Below are 17,559 nucleotides of genomic sequence, written 5' to 3' on the forward strand. Positions count from 1 at the left end.
TGAAGGCTGGAGGAGAAGGGAACGACAGAGGATGAGATGGTAGGATGGCATCACCTACTCAGTGGACATGAGTTTGAGTCAACTTTGGGAGTTGGTGATGGAAAGGGAGGCCTGGCGTGCTGCACTCCATGTGGTTGCAAAGAGTTGGACATGACTGAGAGACTGAACTGAATTACTATCTCTTGATGGGAATCACCATACACGTTTATATGTAAGGGAAAGTCCACTTATAGAAAATGCTTCACAGAAGACAGACTAAAGGAAAATGTATAGTGTCCCATGCCAGAGCAAACCCGGCCCGGAACCATTGCCTGGCCTCTGCCAGTAGGCTGCAGGCACTGAAGTGGGTTGCACAGTGGAAAAGGAAAAAAAAAAAAAAGAAAAAAAAAAAAAAAAAAAGGAAAATGTATAATATTGGTTTATGTCGGTTAGTTGATTTGTGTTAAGCAACCGCTCCCAGTTTATGAGGTCATATATCTGGCATACTAGGAGATGTATTGCTACTTTAAAGTGAAAACAACTGGAAGACTATTTTATTATTGTAAATAAAAAAGAGCAAAGACCTTGATAGTTTAAATATACTTAGTCATTGACGTCAGTGGTACCGTGGGTTGTAATTTATTTATCTCACAGAAGGTTACTTATTTCTGCAAATAATAATATCTAACATTTATTGAGTTCTTACATATGCTATTTCTGAGTATCGTTTCAATTAATTAAACCTCATATGTAGTACTGTTACCATTTTTCCAATTAAAATATGAAAGTATTGAAGTTGGGAGATGGGAAAAAATGAGACTCAGACTATTGTCTGTCACTTGATGTCTCAACCAAACCACTGCCTTTAGTTATTAAAAATTCTTTTAAAGGCCAAGATTGACAGGAAATGTGTTATAGAAAACTTTTTATCAAGGATGTTTGGCAGTATTAGTTATCACATCCATGTATGTCCATGTTCATGAACATTCATGGTTGTTTGATGTAAATATATGTATATTTCCATTAAAAATAGAAACTTCCATAATGTGCCTAAAGCTTTTATTCTATTTAAGTTCAATCTATGTATGACTGACTTCCAACAAAAGCTAGATATTTAAAGCTTGAGCAAATAGATGCCTTGTTCTATCATATTTTAACCACACATGGGTACATAAAATGCATGTTTTTATTTATTACTCTTACTTCAACGCTGATATAAAGTTCCTAAAACTGACAAGTCAGAATATTTTAAATCAAGAGGAATGCTTTGGATAATTTGAAACTGAAAATGCTGAATATAAAATAGCCATAGTAAACAAACATTTATCAAGCATGTAGTAATATTTCTTAACATCTATTTAGAAAATTTTAGGCATGCTACACACATAGAATTTCTGCCTCTTTGTGTGGTTTGCTTCCATTGTAGTCTGTGAGTATTTGGCTAGAAGCTTCCATAACAATACAGCTGACTAAATGCAAATTGGCTAGTGTCATATGAGGACTTAGATTGTTCCAGCAGTCAGAGCCTTCTTTTTCTCTGCTGGCTCTTTCCTGTTACTGTATAAACATGTGCAAGTTTAGTTCATCTTTGAAAAACAAAATCTCTCTCTCAACTCCATATCCACTCTCTCTCCAGGGCCTCTATCCTTGTTCAAGTTGCTTGCCAGAGTGGGCTACACATTCATCGATTTTGTTTTCTCTCTCGGTTGTTCAGTATAGCATCAGACCCTGGTGTTCACTCTCTTCTTGAGATGCTTCCCCTTGCATCCTGCAGCAAGTCTTTTCCTTCTAGATCCCATCACAGACTCCTGTTCCCTAGACCCCTCTCTAGGCTTCTCTCACCATCTCCGATGGTCCCTAACTGCTCTACTTCCGTGAGTCAGTCACCGCCACCCCCCATAGTCTAAGGAGCCTCAAAGTTATCTGTAGCACCAGTGTTCCTCTGGATGCCTTTGGACATCTCCACCTGGAATTTCCTCAGGCATCACTACCTCAACGTCTTCCCCCACAAACTTGGTCTCTTTTCCTGTATTTTCTGATCTTAGCACATAAATAGACTTCTCCATTCAACTTTTGCCTGAACCAGAAATGTGAACATTATTCTTGACTCCTTCATCCTGATTCCCTAACCAATCAAATCTAATCAATCACCACAATCCATCAGCTCAACCTTCTAAGGTCCCTTGAATCCATCCCCTTTCCATTCCCACCCTCACTGCCTCAGTTGAGTCTTCCGATTTCTTCCTAGGTTAAGGCCATGGCTCCTAATTGTTCTTCCTAACTCTACTCTTGGCTCCCTCTTTCCAGTTTTCGCACTCGTGCCAAATGGTCATTCTAAAGCACAAATCCAATGTGGTATTCTCTTTAAATTCCATGGTTGGTTCCTAGAAGCCTATAAAGTCCACAATTCCAATAATGGTATATATGACTACCTGGTCCTTTAGGATGAGCAAATGCTTCATTCCCCATCTTATTGCTAGACACCCCCCAAACACCCTCCATGCTTTAGCCAGAGTAATCTATATTTCATTTACAGAAATCTTAGTCTCTTTCCTCTGTGCCTTTGCACATACTGTTGCTTTTGTCTGCAATGTCCTTTGCACCAACCTCTTAACTTGGCTAAATCAAAACTCAGATCAAAAGTTAAAGAGTTAAAAGGCTAAAGAAATGAGGAAAGTGGGTGACTCCAAGCAATTAAGGCCAATCTAGAGAACAAAAGTTCTGACCTATGAGGTCCATTATCCTAGTACAATGTGCAGGAACAATAAAGCTAGATTAGAAAATTTCTCCAAAGAAAACATACAGATGGCCAAAAGGCAAATGAAAAGATTCTCTAATTATTAGAGAAATGCAAATAAAAACTACAATAAGGTATCACCTCACTCTGGTCAGAATGGCCATCATCAAAAAATCTACAAACTACAAATGCTGGAGAAGGTGTGGAGAAAAGGGAACACTCTTGCACTACTGGAGGGAATGTAAATTGATATGGACTCTATGGAGATATGTATCTATGGAGCCAGTATGGAGGGTCCTTAAAAAACTAAAACTAGAACTAACAACCCCACTACTGGGCATATACCCTGAGAAAATCATAATGTAGAAAAACACATGGACCCCAAAGTTCATTGCAGCACTATTTACAATAGCCAGGACATGGACACAATCTAAATGTCCATCGACAGATGAATGAATAAAGAAAATGTGGTACATACATGGAATAGTACATACATACAGTGGAATACTACTCAGCCATAAAAAGGAATAAAATTGGGTCATCTACAGAGATGTGTATAGACCTAGAACCTGTCATACAGAGTGGAGTAAGTCAGAAAGAGAAAAACAAATATTGTATATTAACATATAAATGTGGAATCTAAAAAAATGGTACAGATAAAACATTTGGAGGGCAGGAATAGAAACAAAGAGGTAGAGAAACGACATGTGGACAGGGGTGGGGGGAATGGGAGGGTGGGATGAACTGGAAAAGTAGGATTGACATATATATACTATCATGTGTAAAACAGGGATTTCCAAGGTGGCTCAGTGTAAGAATCCATCTACCAATGCAGGAGACTCAGGAGAGTTGGGTTTGATCCCTGGGTTGTGAAGATTCCCTGGAGGAGGAAATGGCAACCCACTCCAGTACTCTTGCCTAGAAAATCTTATGGACAGAGGAGCCTGGTGGGCCACAGTCCATGGGGTAACAAAGAGTCAGACATGACTGAGCACGCACACACATGTGTAAAACAGATAGCTAGTGGGAACCTGCTATAGTAGAAGGAACTCAGCTCAGTGCCCAGCTCCATGCTCTGTGAGCGGTGAGATGGTAGTGGGGTGAGAGGGAGGTCCAAGAGAAAGGGGATATATGTATACATATAGCTGTTTCAGTTCTTTGTATAGCAGAGACTAACGCAACATTGTAAAGCAATTATACTCCAATAAAAAAAGAAAGTATTCTTTTCCCAAATCTCAACTCTGTCAAAATTTTTTGTCAAGGGGTGTGTGCGTGTGCATGTACATGATTTTGTAAGGAAGGTTAGCAACATAGACAGAGATCTGAATAAGGAAGGGAACTGATTATCCATCCCCAATCCCTCCTTCTCCTACCAAAGCAGCAGACCCCAGAGACACCTTCAAAAAAAAAACAGATGGCCCCTGGAGAATTACCCAGCTAATCCTTCCAACCACTATCTTCACAGAGAGCAACATTCAACACATCCTATTGCCCAAAATCATTAACATTTTTAATCTGAGCCTACAAAACACAATGGTCTGGCATCTAGAAAGTCCTCAATAAATATGCATTGAATGCTGGACAAACAGAAAGTAAAAGGACAACATGGGCAAAATGTTAATGAGTATTGAAGTTGAGTAGTCAGTTTACAATGTTACAGCTTTTTCTAAATAATGTAAAATCAAAATTCAAGCTTTTTGTTAAGTATATTTGTGTGTGTGTGTGTGCGCACGCGTGCACGTGAACGCATTCAGTAGCTCAATCGAGTGCGACTTTTTGTGACCTTATGGACTGTAGCCCGCCAGACTCCTCTGTCCATGGAATTTTCCTGGCAAGAATACTGGAGTAGGTTGCCAAACACTGGGGTGGGTTTCCATTTCCTACTCCCGGGGATCTTCCCGACCCAGGGATTGAATCTGCATCTCTTGGGTCTCCTGTATTGGCAGGCAGATTCTTCACCACTGCACCACCTGGGAAGCCCTGTTAAGTACATTTAGTAAACAGTAAAACAGTTAAGCATATTTAGCGTCTAGGAGATATACAAGATATTCCTCATTTCTCAAGATAATATCACAGTTGTTAGAGGACTAAATAAGGTCATGTGTGTTTAAGTTTAGCACGTGGGAAATACATAACAAATATAAACTCTTGATTATTGGCTCATCTTTTCTTTGCTTTGTGCCCTGTACTCAACAGAGTCTATGGCCATTAGACTAAATGCAAGCAAGTGGAAGATCTCCATCCAATGTCTCCAGGTACCTTTATATAGCAGTGGTTACTTGACAAAGTTTATTTTTCCAGTGAATATCTCAATTAATTGAAAGGGTGACTTTATCTGAGGTAGCTAGAATCTCTGAAGGGCAAGATATAACTGAAATTACAAGTCTGTTTTATTTTATATATATATATAATTGTATATATAAATATATATAATTTTATATATTGTATGCTTTTATATAATAAATATATAATTTTATTTATATATTATATAAAATTTATATTGTATAGAATTTTATATAATATATATATAAATTTAACTGGGTATCCTGTATTTTATTTTGTTTTTATTGGCATATATAATCACTTTACAATGTTGTGGGAGTTTCTGCACTACTACAAAGTGAATCGCTTCCCAGGTGGCACTAGTGGTAAAGAACCTGCCTGTCAATGCAGGAGACATAAGAGACTCAGGTTCAATTCCTGGGTCACGAAGATCCCTTGGAGGAGGGCATGGCATCCTACTCCAGTATTCTTGCCTGGAGAATCCCATAGGCAGATGAGCCTGGAGGGCTCCAGTCCATAGGGTCACATCAAGTCAGACATGACTGAGCACACACACACACAAAGTGAATCAGCCATATGTATACATATATCCCCTCTCCTTTGGACCTCCCTCTGACTCCCCTCTCCATCCTACCCCTCTTGGTCACCACAGGGTACCAAGTTGAGCTTCCTGAGCTATATGGCAGGTTTCCACTCTATTTTACAAATGATAATAATCTGATTTCTATGTATCCTTTTCCCTGCCTTCCCATCACCACCCAAACTATACACAATTTCTCAGCCCCAAACTATCCCAGAGATCAACGAAGACTGCATGAAGCCACGACCTAGCAAGTTCTCTTCTAAGACAGAGCAGATGCACCAGAGAACAGTTGGATACGTGCAGGGGGCTGTAATAAGTAGTCTCAGGAAGGATCAAGAAGTAGTTCAGTTCAGTTCAGTTGCTCAGTCGTGTCCAACTATTTGCGACCCATGAATCACAGCATGCCAGGCCTCCCTGTCCATCACCAACTCCCAGAGTCCACCCAAACTCATGTCCATCGAGTCGGTGATGCCATCCAACCATCTCATCCTCTGTCGTCCCCTTCTCCTCCTGCCCCCAATCCTTCCCAGCATTAGGGTCTTTTCCAATGAGTCAACTCTTCGCATGAGGTGGCCAAAGTATTGTGGTTTCAGCTTCAACATCAGTTCTTCCAATGAACACCCAGGACTGATCTCCTTTAGGATGGACTGGTTGGATCTCCTTGCAGTCCAAGGGACTCTCAAGAGTCTTCTCCAACACCACAGTTCAAAAGCATCCATTCTTCAGCGCTCAGCTTTCTTCACTGTCCAACTCTCACATCCATACATGACCACTGGAAAAACCATAGCCTTGACTAGACGGACCTTTGTTGGCAAAGTAATGTCTCTGCTTTTAAATATGCTATCTAGGTTGGTCATAACCTTCCTTCCAAGGAGTAAGCATCTTTTAATTTCATGGCTGCGATCAAGAAGTAGAGGGGAAGACAATTCAGCTGTAATCCTTTGATCTTCATTTTTTTGGCCCTCATCGCAGTTGCACAAGCCTACATTCCAAAGTTCTGGACATTTGTCAGAGAGCCTCAGCAGAAGGAGAGGTGCAAAGATTCCTCCAGTCTCCAGGACAGAGACAGAACCAAGGAGGAAGTTCCCATAGCTAGGGCAGCATTTGACAAACCATCAATGTTTGCCTGCTTGTTATAATTTTTTGCTGCTCAAGGCACTTCAACAGTCTGCAATGTAGAGAATATGAGTAAATCCTCCTCTTACTGTATTGGATTCTTGCCCAGCCTTAAGGCCATTATTCTGAGCTTCGGTTCTTGCTGCACTTAACTGTTGATGGAGAAGAAAGTATGAAACTGACAGCTGAATATATCACTGAGCCTACAAAATAGCCTGGAAGTCAGTCCTTGGAAAGATTCCTGATAGACTCATCACTCAACCTACAAGTCTTTAAAAATAAAATCACAGTTAACAAAAGGCTCATTTTGTTTTCTTTTATGGTAGTACATAACTGTCTTACATTTGTACATTTTGCTAATTAGGACTTTTAAGTTATTTAAATGACAGTCTATATTCCAATATTATGGAATAAAAATGACGGTGGAGGTGAGAGGTTAGGAGAAAAGGTAAAAAATGTTCAGTTGATTTGATTTCTATTTAATCAATGCTTCTTCAGTACTACTGAAACAGTTTTTGTCATACAGGGAATTTCAGGTTTTAATAAAAAGTAATAATAAGATCATAATGTAAGAGAAACATTTTTATTACATAAACCGTGATATATTACCTAAGGCTGCTGTGAAAATTTTAAGTATAAAAGGCATAGAAATTAATACATGCACTTTAGATACTTTCGTTAGTGTTAAGTAAACAGTTCTACTCAGAGAAGGCCATGGCAACCCACTCCAGTACTCTTGCCTGGAAAATCCCATGGACAGAGGAGCCTGCTAGGCTGCAGTCCATGGGGTCTCGAAGAGTCGGACACGACTGAGGAGCGACTTCACTTTCACTTTTCACTCTCATGCATTGGAGAACGAAATGGCAACCCACTCCAGTGTTCTTGCCTGGAGAATCCCAGGGACGGTGGAGCCTGGTGGGCTGCCGTCTATGGAGTCTATGGAGTCGCACAGAGTCGGACATGACTGAAGCGACTTAGTAGCAGCAGCAGCAGCAGCAGCAGCAGCAGCAAACAGTTCTACTGGAAAAGAAAATGGCAACCCACTCCAGTATTCTTGCCTAGAGAATCTCATGGACAGAGGATCCTGGTGGGCTACAGTCCACGGGTTGCAAAGAGTCAAACATGACTTAGCAACTAAACATCAACAATAACAAACAATTCTAACACTCTGATTCTAGAGGACTAAGTCTAAAATAGATAAAACAGAATTAAATACATCTTTAAGAAAAACATTTCAAAAGAAATGTTAGCAATAAAGGATACTGTTTATTAAGTACTTACTGTGCTCTGGGCACAATGCCTACCTCTTTATGTACTTTTTATTATTTAATCCTCCTGATAACACTATGAATAAAGTGCATTTAAGAAACGACAATGGAAACTCAATGTGATTAAAAAGTTGCTAAAAGTCTAACACCTAGTTAGTAGTCTGTGACTTCAAATCAAATCGGTTTATATTGTCCACAAAACTACAGGTTCCACAAGGACAGGAACTAGTATATCCCATCCTCCACTGGCACACAATACATCTTCAATAAATAGTGAAAGAGTGCACATGTATATACCTATGTTCCTAATTTGGTTACTAATTTGTTCCTTTGTTACTAAAGGAGAAATATGTACATTTGTAAACTCACGCATTACTGTAAAAAGTATTTTTAAAATGTTTTAAATTGCCCATTTATACTCATTACATGAGTTTATTTTTCAAGGAGGACCAAGAACCCCTCCTCATTTGAAACGCGGAGCTTTGACAAACTGACCCGTGACGCTTTAGAGATAATATTTTTGAGGCATTAACTTTTTCTCCCCGGTTTTCCCTACACTTTTCTCCTCACAACTGTGCACCACCACCCCACCCCCTGCCCCGTTTCAGGGCTTGGCTTTGCCTCATTTGCCTATCATTTGCCTCAGGGAAGCACCTGGCAGGGCAAACAACAGAGATGTCCTTCCAGATTCTCATTTTTTTCAAAGCCCAGGTAGCTACTAACCAGGAAGAGTCCATGAGAACAGAGACACCAAAGTACGTACAGCCTGTGAGAAATGATAACCAACTCCTCCTTCTCCAATCCTCAACCCCTTTTTCATGCAGACCCTTCGCATTTGTGAGAATAGGGAAAGAAGGAGGGAAGGAGTTCAGGAACGCTTCAAGCTAGTTATTTCCCCATTTACCCGGCAGAGGCTCACAAGCAAGAGATTAAGTTCATGGCCAGTATATAAAGAGAATAATATCGCTTCACACACGGGATCTGTGGACTCAGATTTTTAATCACTGCAATCATTCTGGTCTACTTATTCCCACATACCTTTCATTTTAAGCCACTAAAGAACTACCAACTTTTCTAATTTGTTCACAATTCAAACTCAGCAAATTGGAGGAAGACCAAGAATCTACGTAGCCCAATTCCACTTTTTTTTTTTTTTTTTTTATAAATTTATTATTTTAGTTGGGGGCTAATTACTTTACAGTATTGTAATAGTTTTTGCCATACATTGACATGAATCAGCCATGGGTCCACATGTGTTCCCCCTCCCGGACCCCCCACCCACCTCCCTCCCCATCTCATCCCTCCGGGCCATCCCACCGCCCCGGCCCCGAGCCCCTGTCTCATGCCAACTCCACTCTTTGATTAAATTTTACAAAAAGCAAAATAAGGCAAGAAACCAGTGATTTCCAAAGCGCACATGGGGAAACTTCTAGAAACTTCATAAACCGCACCACAGAAAACCCAACTCTCCCTCTGTAATGAAAAATAGGGGCTTCACTTTTTTGTTAGAACTAGCCACTGTGGTTGTAGAAAAACAACAGAACCACTCTACTAAACGGAACAGAATGAAAACTCCCAGTACATTCTGGAACGATATTCTGGCCAATCCTTCTGCCAGCAGAAGCCTTACCCGGGCCTGGGTTAGTGAACGCAGCGTTTAACTCCCCCTCTTCATCGAGGACACTTGGGGAAATCCTCCAATGAGAGACGCTTAGAGGCAGGGGGGTAGTCTCAGGGGGCGGAGAATTTTACTTCGGGTGGATAATGAAAAACGTATGCTGATTGGCCGGACATCTTCCCTCTACGGACCAGCCCTCTTTGGACAGCGGGAGCCATCCATCAAAAGACTTACACCAATTAGCGGGGAAATGCTTCCCACTTCCCCCTCCCATCGCAGCGAGAAAGCCCCGCCCTCCAATATATTACAAGGACGGCCAGGCGCGGCCCCTTCGGCGCCGAACTGACCCAGAGAAGGGCAGTGTCGTCTCGGCGGCGCTGCAGAGCCCTCCACCCAACACGGCTCCCCCTCCCCGGGCCTGTCCCCTCTTGCCCGCGAGTCCTCTCGCCTCGTAGGCCTCTCGGATCTAATATCGTGGGGTGAGGTGAGAGCAGGCCCGGGGAGGGTGGTTACCGCTGAGGAGCTGCAGTCGCGATCAAGGTGAGCTGGGATTTCGGGGTTGACTGCAGGGTACAGGTACGGAGCAGGGTTGGAGGCGCGGGGTGCGGGTAAGGAGCCGGGGTGGAGGGTTCGTCTCGCGCCCTTTTCCTCGGTTAACTCTAAACCGAGCAACAAGTTCAGGCTAGTCCGAGCCTGGAGGGGCGGGGCCAGATCAGACCTCCCGAGGCGTCTTAATGTCAAGTTGGCGTGGTCCCAGGCACCAGCCCGGGGGCGAAAGAGCTGGATCCGTGAAGTTTGTGATTCCACATCTGTCCACCTCTTCCGCCGCTCAACCCTGAAGATGCTCTGCTTCCTGCCTTTCGGTTGTTGGGGGGAGGGACTGTCTGTGTATCCTGTGCCTGCGGCATAGTAGGCGTTCAGTATAGTCTTAAATTAATGAAACTCCCAGGTTCCTCTTGCAGGATGGATTAGCCTCCTGTCCCCACTGCGTGTGTTGTTAACACCTGAGTTTCCTTTCGTAACATCAATAAAAGTTAACAGTTGCTGAGCACTGAGTGCCAAGCACTACGCTGAACTCTTCAGTTGAGTCATCTTGTTTAATCTTAACAGCCATTTAAAGAGGCAGATATTGCCTCGTTTTACAGACTATAAATAAGCTCATTGATATTGTCCAGGTGTTTATTAGGCACCTATTGTATGTGCTATATACCTGTGTACCTGAAACTGAAAGTGTTAGTCACTCAGTCGTGTCCAATTCTTTGCGACCCTATGGACTGTCGCCCGTCAGGCTCGGGTGTTCATGGAATTCTCCAGGAAAGAAAACTGGGGTGGGTAGCCATTCCCTTCTCCACAGGATCTTCCCAACCCAGGGATCGAACTCGTTCCCCCTGCATAGCAAGCAGATTCTTGACCTTTATTTCACAGAAGTCTATGAAATGGGTAATAACCTATTAACAGATTAGGAACTGAGAACTAAGAAAAATTGACTAACTTGAATAGTTCACATTATTACTAAGCGGCAGAATACATACTACCATCTAATTTCAAAGTTTGGGCATGAAGATTAGCATTTTTTTTTTTTTTTCTTTAAAAAAGCCCTCTAGAAGTCACAATTTAGGATGGATGTAATCAACTGCTTGGGGAGGGGGGAGAAAAACAGATGGCCCTTGGCAATGACTGAGATTCACTAATAGCATTGCGAGAGGGGAGGCTTATGTTATAAGGCACCTGGCAGGACAGGAAGGGCTGTTCCTCACTCTTTTCTGGGCTTTGTTCTATATATAGATGATAGAGGTACTGACAACAACTGACTCTCAGAAACTGCTACACCAGCTGAATGCCCTGTTGGAACAGGAGTTGAGATGTCAGCCAAAGGTCTGCGGCTTGAGACTAATTGAATCTGCACATGATAATGGCCTTAGAATGACTGCAAGACTGAGGGACTTTGAAGTGAAAGATCTTCTTAGTCTAACTCAGTTCTTTGGCTTTGACACGGAGACATTTTCTCTAGCTGTGAATTTACTGGACAGATTCCTGTCTAAAATGAAGGTACGTTTAAAGCTACATTACCCTGAGTATTTCATGATTTTGTTCAATGTGTTTTGGAGATGATATTCCCAGCTTTGGGCTGGTATTCATAACTTGACCTTTTTTTTGTTTGTTTTCAGCAAGTAACCAAAATGTTGTGGTAATTCTGTGTACTGTAGCGTTGATGAATATTCTTCCTTTTAATCAAGAGTAATGCATCAGCTATTAGACTTAACTTCTGACATTGAATAATAGTCTAATATCAAATCATTGCAAAGCCTCCCAGTAGGAGAGTTGGTTGTTGTTTTTAAAAGTCTTGTTTGATAGTTTGGGTATTTTCATTTATTGTCTTTAAAGAAATGTGTTAAAGGCAGAATGCTAGATTGTGGGTTATAAAATAGTTTGTTTTTTTTTTTTTTCTTTTTGTCAATGCTGTCCACCACCTGGTCAGTAGAGTAAATTTCTTGATCTTTGTTCATATATAAATAAAGTTCCAACTGGTTTAGCCTTACATTTACCTAAGTCATGCCTGTGCTTGGCATTTCCAGCCTAAGTATGCATATAGTAGAGTATCTTCTGAAGGAGCAGATACACAGTTGTTACTTTGTATTGGATAAGCAGGACATCTGTGTAGCTTTCAGAGTTTAATTATTAAAAATACATCTGACTTCTCTGTGTCCATGGTTGTTGGTAGATAATGTGACACTTAAAATGAAACTCATGTTTTATTTCAAAGTACCTAACAGAATGCAACATATACAGAAAGAACTCAATGTTTGTTGAATGGTTCAAGAAACTTGTTCAACAGCCTAATTAAACAACTCTTTTAGACACCATGTGTAGGCACTACCTTTAATTCTAAATGTGGCACAGGTGAATGACATGCATCTGTTTCTTAAGTATATTATAATCTTAGTGGGAGTAATGTTTGCACTTATAACTATCATTAGTACAAGGAATAATAAGAAAAGAATTACATTATACTTCAAAAGAGATATAAATATATTGCTGAAGGGGTTCTAAGAAGAGGAGAGCCCAAATACTGGTAAAGGCTTTTTAAAGCTTCAGTTGAACTGAAACTTAAAGTGAATAGAGGGCTTCCCTGGTGGCTTAGTGGTAAAATATCTGCTTGCCAGTGCAGGAGATTTGGGTTCAACCCCTGGTCTGGTAAAATCTCACAAGTGGCTAAGCAACTAAGCTCATGTGCCAGAGTTACTGAGCCTGTGGTCTAGACCCCAGAAGCCGCAACTACTGAAGCCCGCACACCTGGATCCACTTGGATCCCATGCACTGCAACAAGCGAAGCCACCACAATGAGAAGCCCACACACCACAATGAAGAACAGGCCCCATTCTCCACAACTAGAGACAGCCCGCACAGCAAGGAAGACCCAGCATAGCCAAAAAAAATTTTTTTTAACAAACTGGATAGAATTTTGATTGTAGACATTCAGAAAATGATGTATAAATTTAAAAGATTGGTAGTGAATAGAGCTTTACAGGTAGAGTAAACAGTATGTGCCACAGTATTTAAAAACATTTCACAAGTATTGCTACAGAGAAAACAGCCTGGAAAAACACAACATTCTGAAAAGAAATTTTGTGTATAAGCTGTAAGGTATTTCAATCCTCATGTAGGTCTTTGACCAAGTAACTTACTGCTTATAGTTCTTCAGTGATTTAAACAAACCAAAAGCGGTAAGAATTGTTTCCTGCTAAAGCCAAACATTACACTGAAACTTACTCCATTTACTCAAAAATTGGTTCCAAGTGGGTGCATATGGTTAACAGGCTACAGTTGAGACATCAGTGGATCTTGCTAAGTCCTTCGCCACTGAGAAATTCACCTCACAAATACATTTTTCAAAGTGATAGGTCTGAGTTCTAGATTATACTTTATGGTTTTTTTTAATTGAAATAAGGTTGAGATGGACTTATTGTCTTTTTAGGTACAGCCCAAACATCTTGGGTGTGTTGGACTAAGCTGCTTCTATTTGGCTGTAAAATCAACAGAAGAGGAAAGGAATGTCCCATTGGCAACTGACTTGATCCGAATAAGCCAGTACAGGTTTACGGTTTCAGACCTGATGAGAATGGAGAAGATTGTATTGGAGAAGGTGTGTTGGAAAGTCAAAGCTACTACTGCCTTTCAGTTTCTACAGCTCTATTATTCACTCCTTCAAGAGAATGTGCCACATGAAAGGTATGTGAGCTTTGTTTTCAACAAAGCAGATGTAGAAACCGGAATATGGTCTGAATGTTACAGAAAATCAGTATCCTTGGAGAATTTCAGTCAAGTAAAATGACTGCTAAGCCCCTTGAGTTTCACTTCACTCTCCAGCAGAAGTGAGGAGACATTCAGTCAAAAGTAGCTTCTTGGAGTCTTTGAATTCTTCAGATGGTAAATTTTTTAACATTACATTTTCCATTTATAGACTAGTTAACTTACAGAACCTAGTAGGTAAGCATCTAACACGAATTTATGGAAAAAGAAACTTTCAATTCAAAAACAGATTTGTTAAAATGGAAAGAAACCTTGGTAGTTTTCTTTTTCTTTTTTGGCCCAAATTATTTCAAATTCATCTGTGGTATCCTTAAGAAGTTAATGTCTCTGAAGGAAGGAAACTTCTTCAAATAATTCATTTTTCTGTGATAAGTGTGCATAAACTTTGCTTTAAAATTGACTTCATTATTTTTCTAAAAATTTCTTTTGACTCGATGTAAAATTACCTACATAAAATTTCATTTTCTCTTTAAAGGAGGAGTAGCCTTAATTTTGAAAGACTAGAAGCCCAACTGAAGGCATGCTACTGCAGGATCATATTTTCTAAAGCAAAGGTAAATATTTTATAAAGATTAAATCTGTTTATATACCTATTTTCACCTTCAACATTTACTTTAAAATTTATCTCTTTTAGCCGTCTGTGTTGGCATTGTCTATCATTGCATTGGAGATCCAAGCACAGAAGTATATAGAGTTAACAGAAGGAGTAGAACGTCTTCAGAAGCATTCCAAGGTATGTCAAGGTCATAGCCTAAATCCTATTCACAGCTGTAAAATAAAACGAAACCACTTGTTCCTAAAGTAAAGTGAGATGTCATGTGTTTGCTTTAAACTTAAGTAACTTACCCTTAAATTTTTTTGACAAGCAAAGACATGTTAATGAGATTGTAATTATTACTATAATGAAACTATAGGACTGTTAACATATATTTTTTTTAATTTACGTACAGATCAGTGGCAGAGATTTGACTTTCTGGCAAGAGCTTGTATCCAAGTGTTTAACCGAATATTCATCGAACAAGTGTGCCAAACCAAATGTTCAGAAGTTGAAATGGATTGTTTCTGGACGTACTGCACGGCAACTGAGGCATAGTTACTACAGAATAACCCACCTTCCAACAATTCCCGAAATGGTCCCTTAATTGGTAAATTTGGTTCATAGTTATCCTCCAAATTAGAGAAAATTTTCTAATGCTATATAATTTTCTTCCATAATTCAAGAATATAAATCTGAATTATTTTCAGAATAAACAAAATGGAGTTGGAATAGCCAAGGGGAAAATTACTTCACTGATCTAGTCAGCTAATATTTGAGGGCATTTACTACATTCATGGAGGAGGAAATGGCAATCCACCCCAGTCTTCTTACCAGGAAAATCCCATGGACATAGGAGCCTGGTGGGCTACAGTCCATGGAGTCACAAAGAGTTTGATCCAAATTAGTGACTGAGCACACTACATTCAAGGTATCAATACAACATCCCAAGAGTAACGAATTATCTAAACTTTGATATATATGTTATCCATTTCATTAAATTATCAGCTTACAAAGCCACATCCTCCTTAATAATGTAAACTTTAAAAGTAGCACTAAAACAGTATTTTTTTTTTAATTGCACATCATTTTGCTATATGTAGACTCAAGCTTTAATTCATTTAAAGTTACACAAGCCTGAGTAAAGGAACAGGACCAAAATTTTGAACCGTACATTGAACTCATTTGAGACTATTAGCTTATTACGAAAATCAGTATGAACTGAGTGTTATACTTAAAGAAAAATAAGTTAGGACAGGTGGTCTCTACACTGGGTCTCTGGAAACGGCCAGGGTGTCTCAGCACTGTAGTTATGTATCATTGCTGTAAGAGTTGAACCGTGGAAAGTATGTACATATATAAAAAATGTAAACCTCCTCAGGAATATATGATAGACTTTCTTACCGTCTAAGTTTAACTCATGGTGGTGATTTCACTTTCTTCCTACTCAAAACGCAATGTGAACATAGAACACATCTACATAAGACAGGATTATGAATCTTAGATATTTTAACAGGTAATATAATTTGTGTTTGGCAGACTTCTGATAACTTGATTTTTTTGTTTGTTAAATAGGATGATTACAGCAACAAAATACTTCTGAAGCCTTTCTCCACAATCCTGAGCTATGGATTCCATAATATTATAACGGATTTAAGCTGTGAAGCCTCAAAACATCACAACTAGATTAGCATTGGTGTTCTCAGATTTGGGAAAACTGCCTAATTAACATTACCCTATAGTGGAATTACTCAAATTTGAATTCACCTATGAAACATACAAATCAAAGTAACAGTATAAATGTGAAATGCAAATGACAAGCCTGGAAAGGTAAACTGTGAATCTTCATTTCTAACATTGATCCAAGTTTCTATATTGGGTCAATATATTGTATTTAGGTGGTGTTTAAAAAGGGTAACCTACTTAAATTTAAACTTTAAATTATGAGGTTTACATCAAAACCACCATTTCACAAATGCACTTTTTAAGGCACAATAAGGGTCACTATTCTAGGCAGTGAGAATAGTTAGTTTCTTGGCACCTATGATGCAAGTAATTATTAACCCAGAGATGTGGACCTTACTGCTACATAGAAATCACCTTTAAATTGAGGGCATTTATGTAAAGCAAAACTACCAACCTCTTAATTTTGGCATGTTGTTATCTTTAATATTTTTCTAGAAAACAGGTGATGTTTATATCCATGGTTTTAAAAGTTTTATACAAAATTTACTGCCTCAGTCTAGTCCCATCAAGAAAATTAGTTTTTACTGTACTAGTAACTCAAATTAGCATCACTCTGAAAACTTTTTGATTTAACACTCCATCGGTTTTTACTGAGGACTGTTTTTATAAAAGTTGGTTCTAACTTAGAGTTTTGCTTAAAAGGAAGAGAATGTACTTACATTAATTGCCCCTACTGTGTGCCAAAAGGACGTATTAAGAAAGGTAAGTAGGCATCTTCATAATTACAAGGTTACTGAGGTGTAGTGTTTGGAGATCTATGGGGTTAAAGTGTTGCAGAGAGTTAGTCAATGCAATGTGTAGCCTGAATCCATCCAGGATGGCTGTACCCAATTTTGACATCATTTTGTGGTTATAGAGGCATTAGACAATGAACCAAAGAACCACAGTGTATCTTATACTTTGGTAAACCATGTTTTATGGATAACTTTACAGTTTTCCCAAAATACTGATGAATTTCAATATTTTGAATACATCAGTGTTAATTTTGAGTTGCCAGAGGTAACCTAACCAACTCCCATTATGTTTTGGTACTAAGGGATATACCTTTCAATAAAGTTACTGAAATGCATTCCTTTACCAGGTGGTTTTCTGTTCATTTCTCTTCTAATGTAATTAACTACTTTGGCAGTGTGATAATAGCACCACAATAAAAAGCTGTCTCCAAGATGCATGGTGGGCTTCCCTGGTGGCTAACTGGTGAAGAATCTTTCTGCCAATGCAGGAGACATGGGTTTGATCCCTGGTCTGGGAATATCCCCTAGAGAAGGAAATGGCAACCCACTCTAGTATTCTTGCCTACGAAATCCCGTGGACAAAGGAGCCTGGTGGACTACAGTCTGTGGGGTCACAAAGAGTCAGACATAACTTAGAGACTAAACAAGA

General features: G+C 39.7%; 1 protein-coding gene, 1 long non-coding RNA gene and 1 pseudogene across 4 annotated transcripts in view; 2 read left to right on the top strand and 1 right to left on the bottom strand.

Annotated features, from left to right (window-relative positions):
- The window catches only part of LOC145511424 (uncharacterized), a 138,938-nt gene extending 129,263 nt beyond the window's left edge, over nucleotides 1-9,675 (bottom strand). Inside the window, exon 1 of the long non-coding RNA XR_014057841.1 lies at nucleotides 9,597-9,675. This is a non-coding gene — a long non-coding RNA (uncharacterized LOC145511424). The remainder of the gene's footprint in view (nucleotides 1-9,596) is intronic.
- On the top strand, nucleotides 268-358 carry LOC145511827 (small nucleolar RNA SNORA42/SNORA80 family; annotated as a pseudogene).
- Nucleotides 9,676-9,917: 242 nt separating the features above from the next.
- Nucleotides 9,918-17,245, top strand: CCNG1 (cyclin G1). Of its 3 annotated transcripts, none has more exons than XM_081504632.1 (7): nucleotides 9,918-10,216; nucleotides 11,320-11,633; nucleotides 13,561-13,814; nucleotides 14,371-14,449; nucleotides 14,530-14,628; nucleotides 14,846-15,040; nucleotides 16,006-17,245. In XM_081504632.1, the coding sequence occupies exons 2-6, from the start codon at nucleotides 11,370-11,372 to the stop codon at nucleotides 15,035-15,037; spliced, it is 888 nt and encodes a 295-aa protein (XP_081360758.1). In that variant the 5' UTR covers nucleotides 9,918-10,216; nucleotides 11,320-11,369; the 3' UTR covers nucleotides 15,038-15,040; nucleotides 16,006-17,245. The 3 variants fall into 3 exon arrangements, with proteins under 3 accessions (XP_081360758.1, XP_081360757.1, XP_081360759.1); XM_081504631.1 differs by having other exon boundaries at nucleotides 9,918-10,124; nucleotides 11,370-11,633; XM_081504633.1 differs by having other exon boundaries at nucleotides 9,918-10,124; nucleotides 11,370-11,633; nucleotides 14,374-14,449.
- The last annotated feature ends 314 nt before the right edge of the window (nucleotides 17,246-17,559 follow it).

Source organism: Giraffa tippelskirchi, chromosome 6 (assembly GCF_054371585.1).
Source record: "Giraffa tippelskirchi isolate mGirTip1 chromosome 6, T2T-mGirTip1v1.2.pri, whole genome shotgun sequence".
NCBI classification, from domain to species: domain Eukaryota; kingdom Metazoa; phylum Chordata; class Mammalia; order Artiodactyla; family Giraffidae; genus Giraffa; species Giraffa tippelskirchi.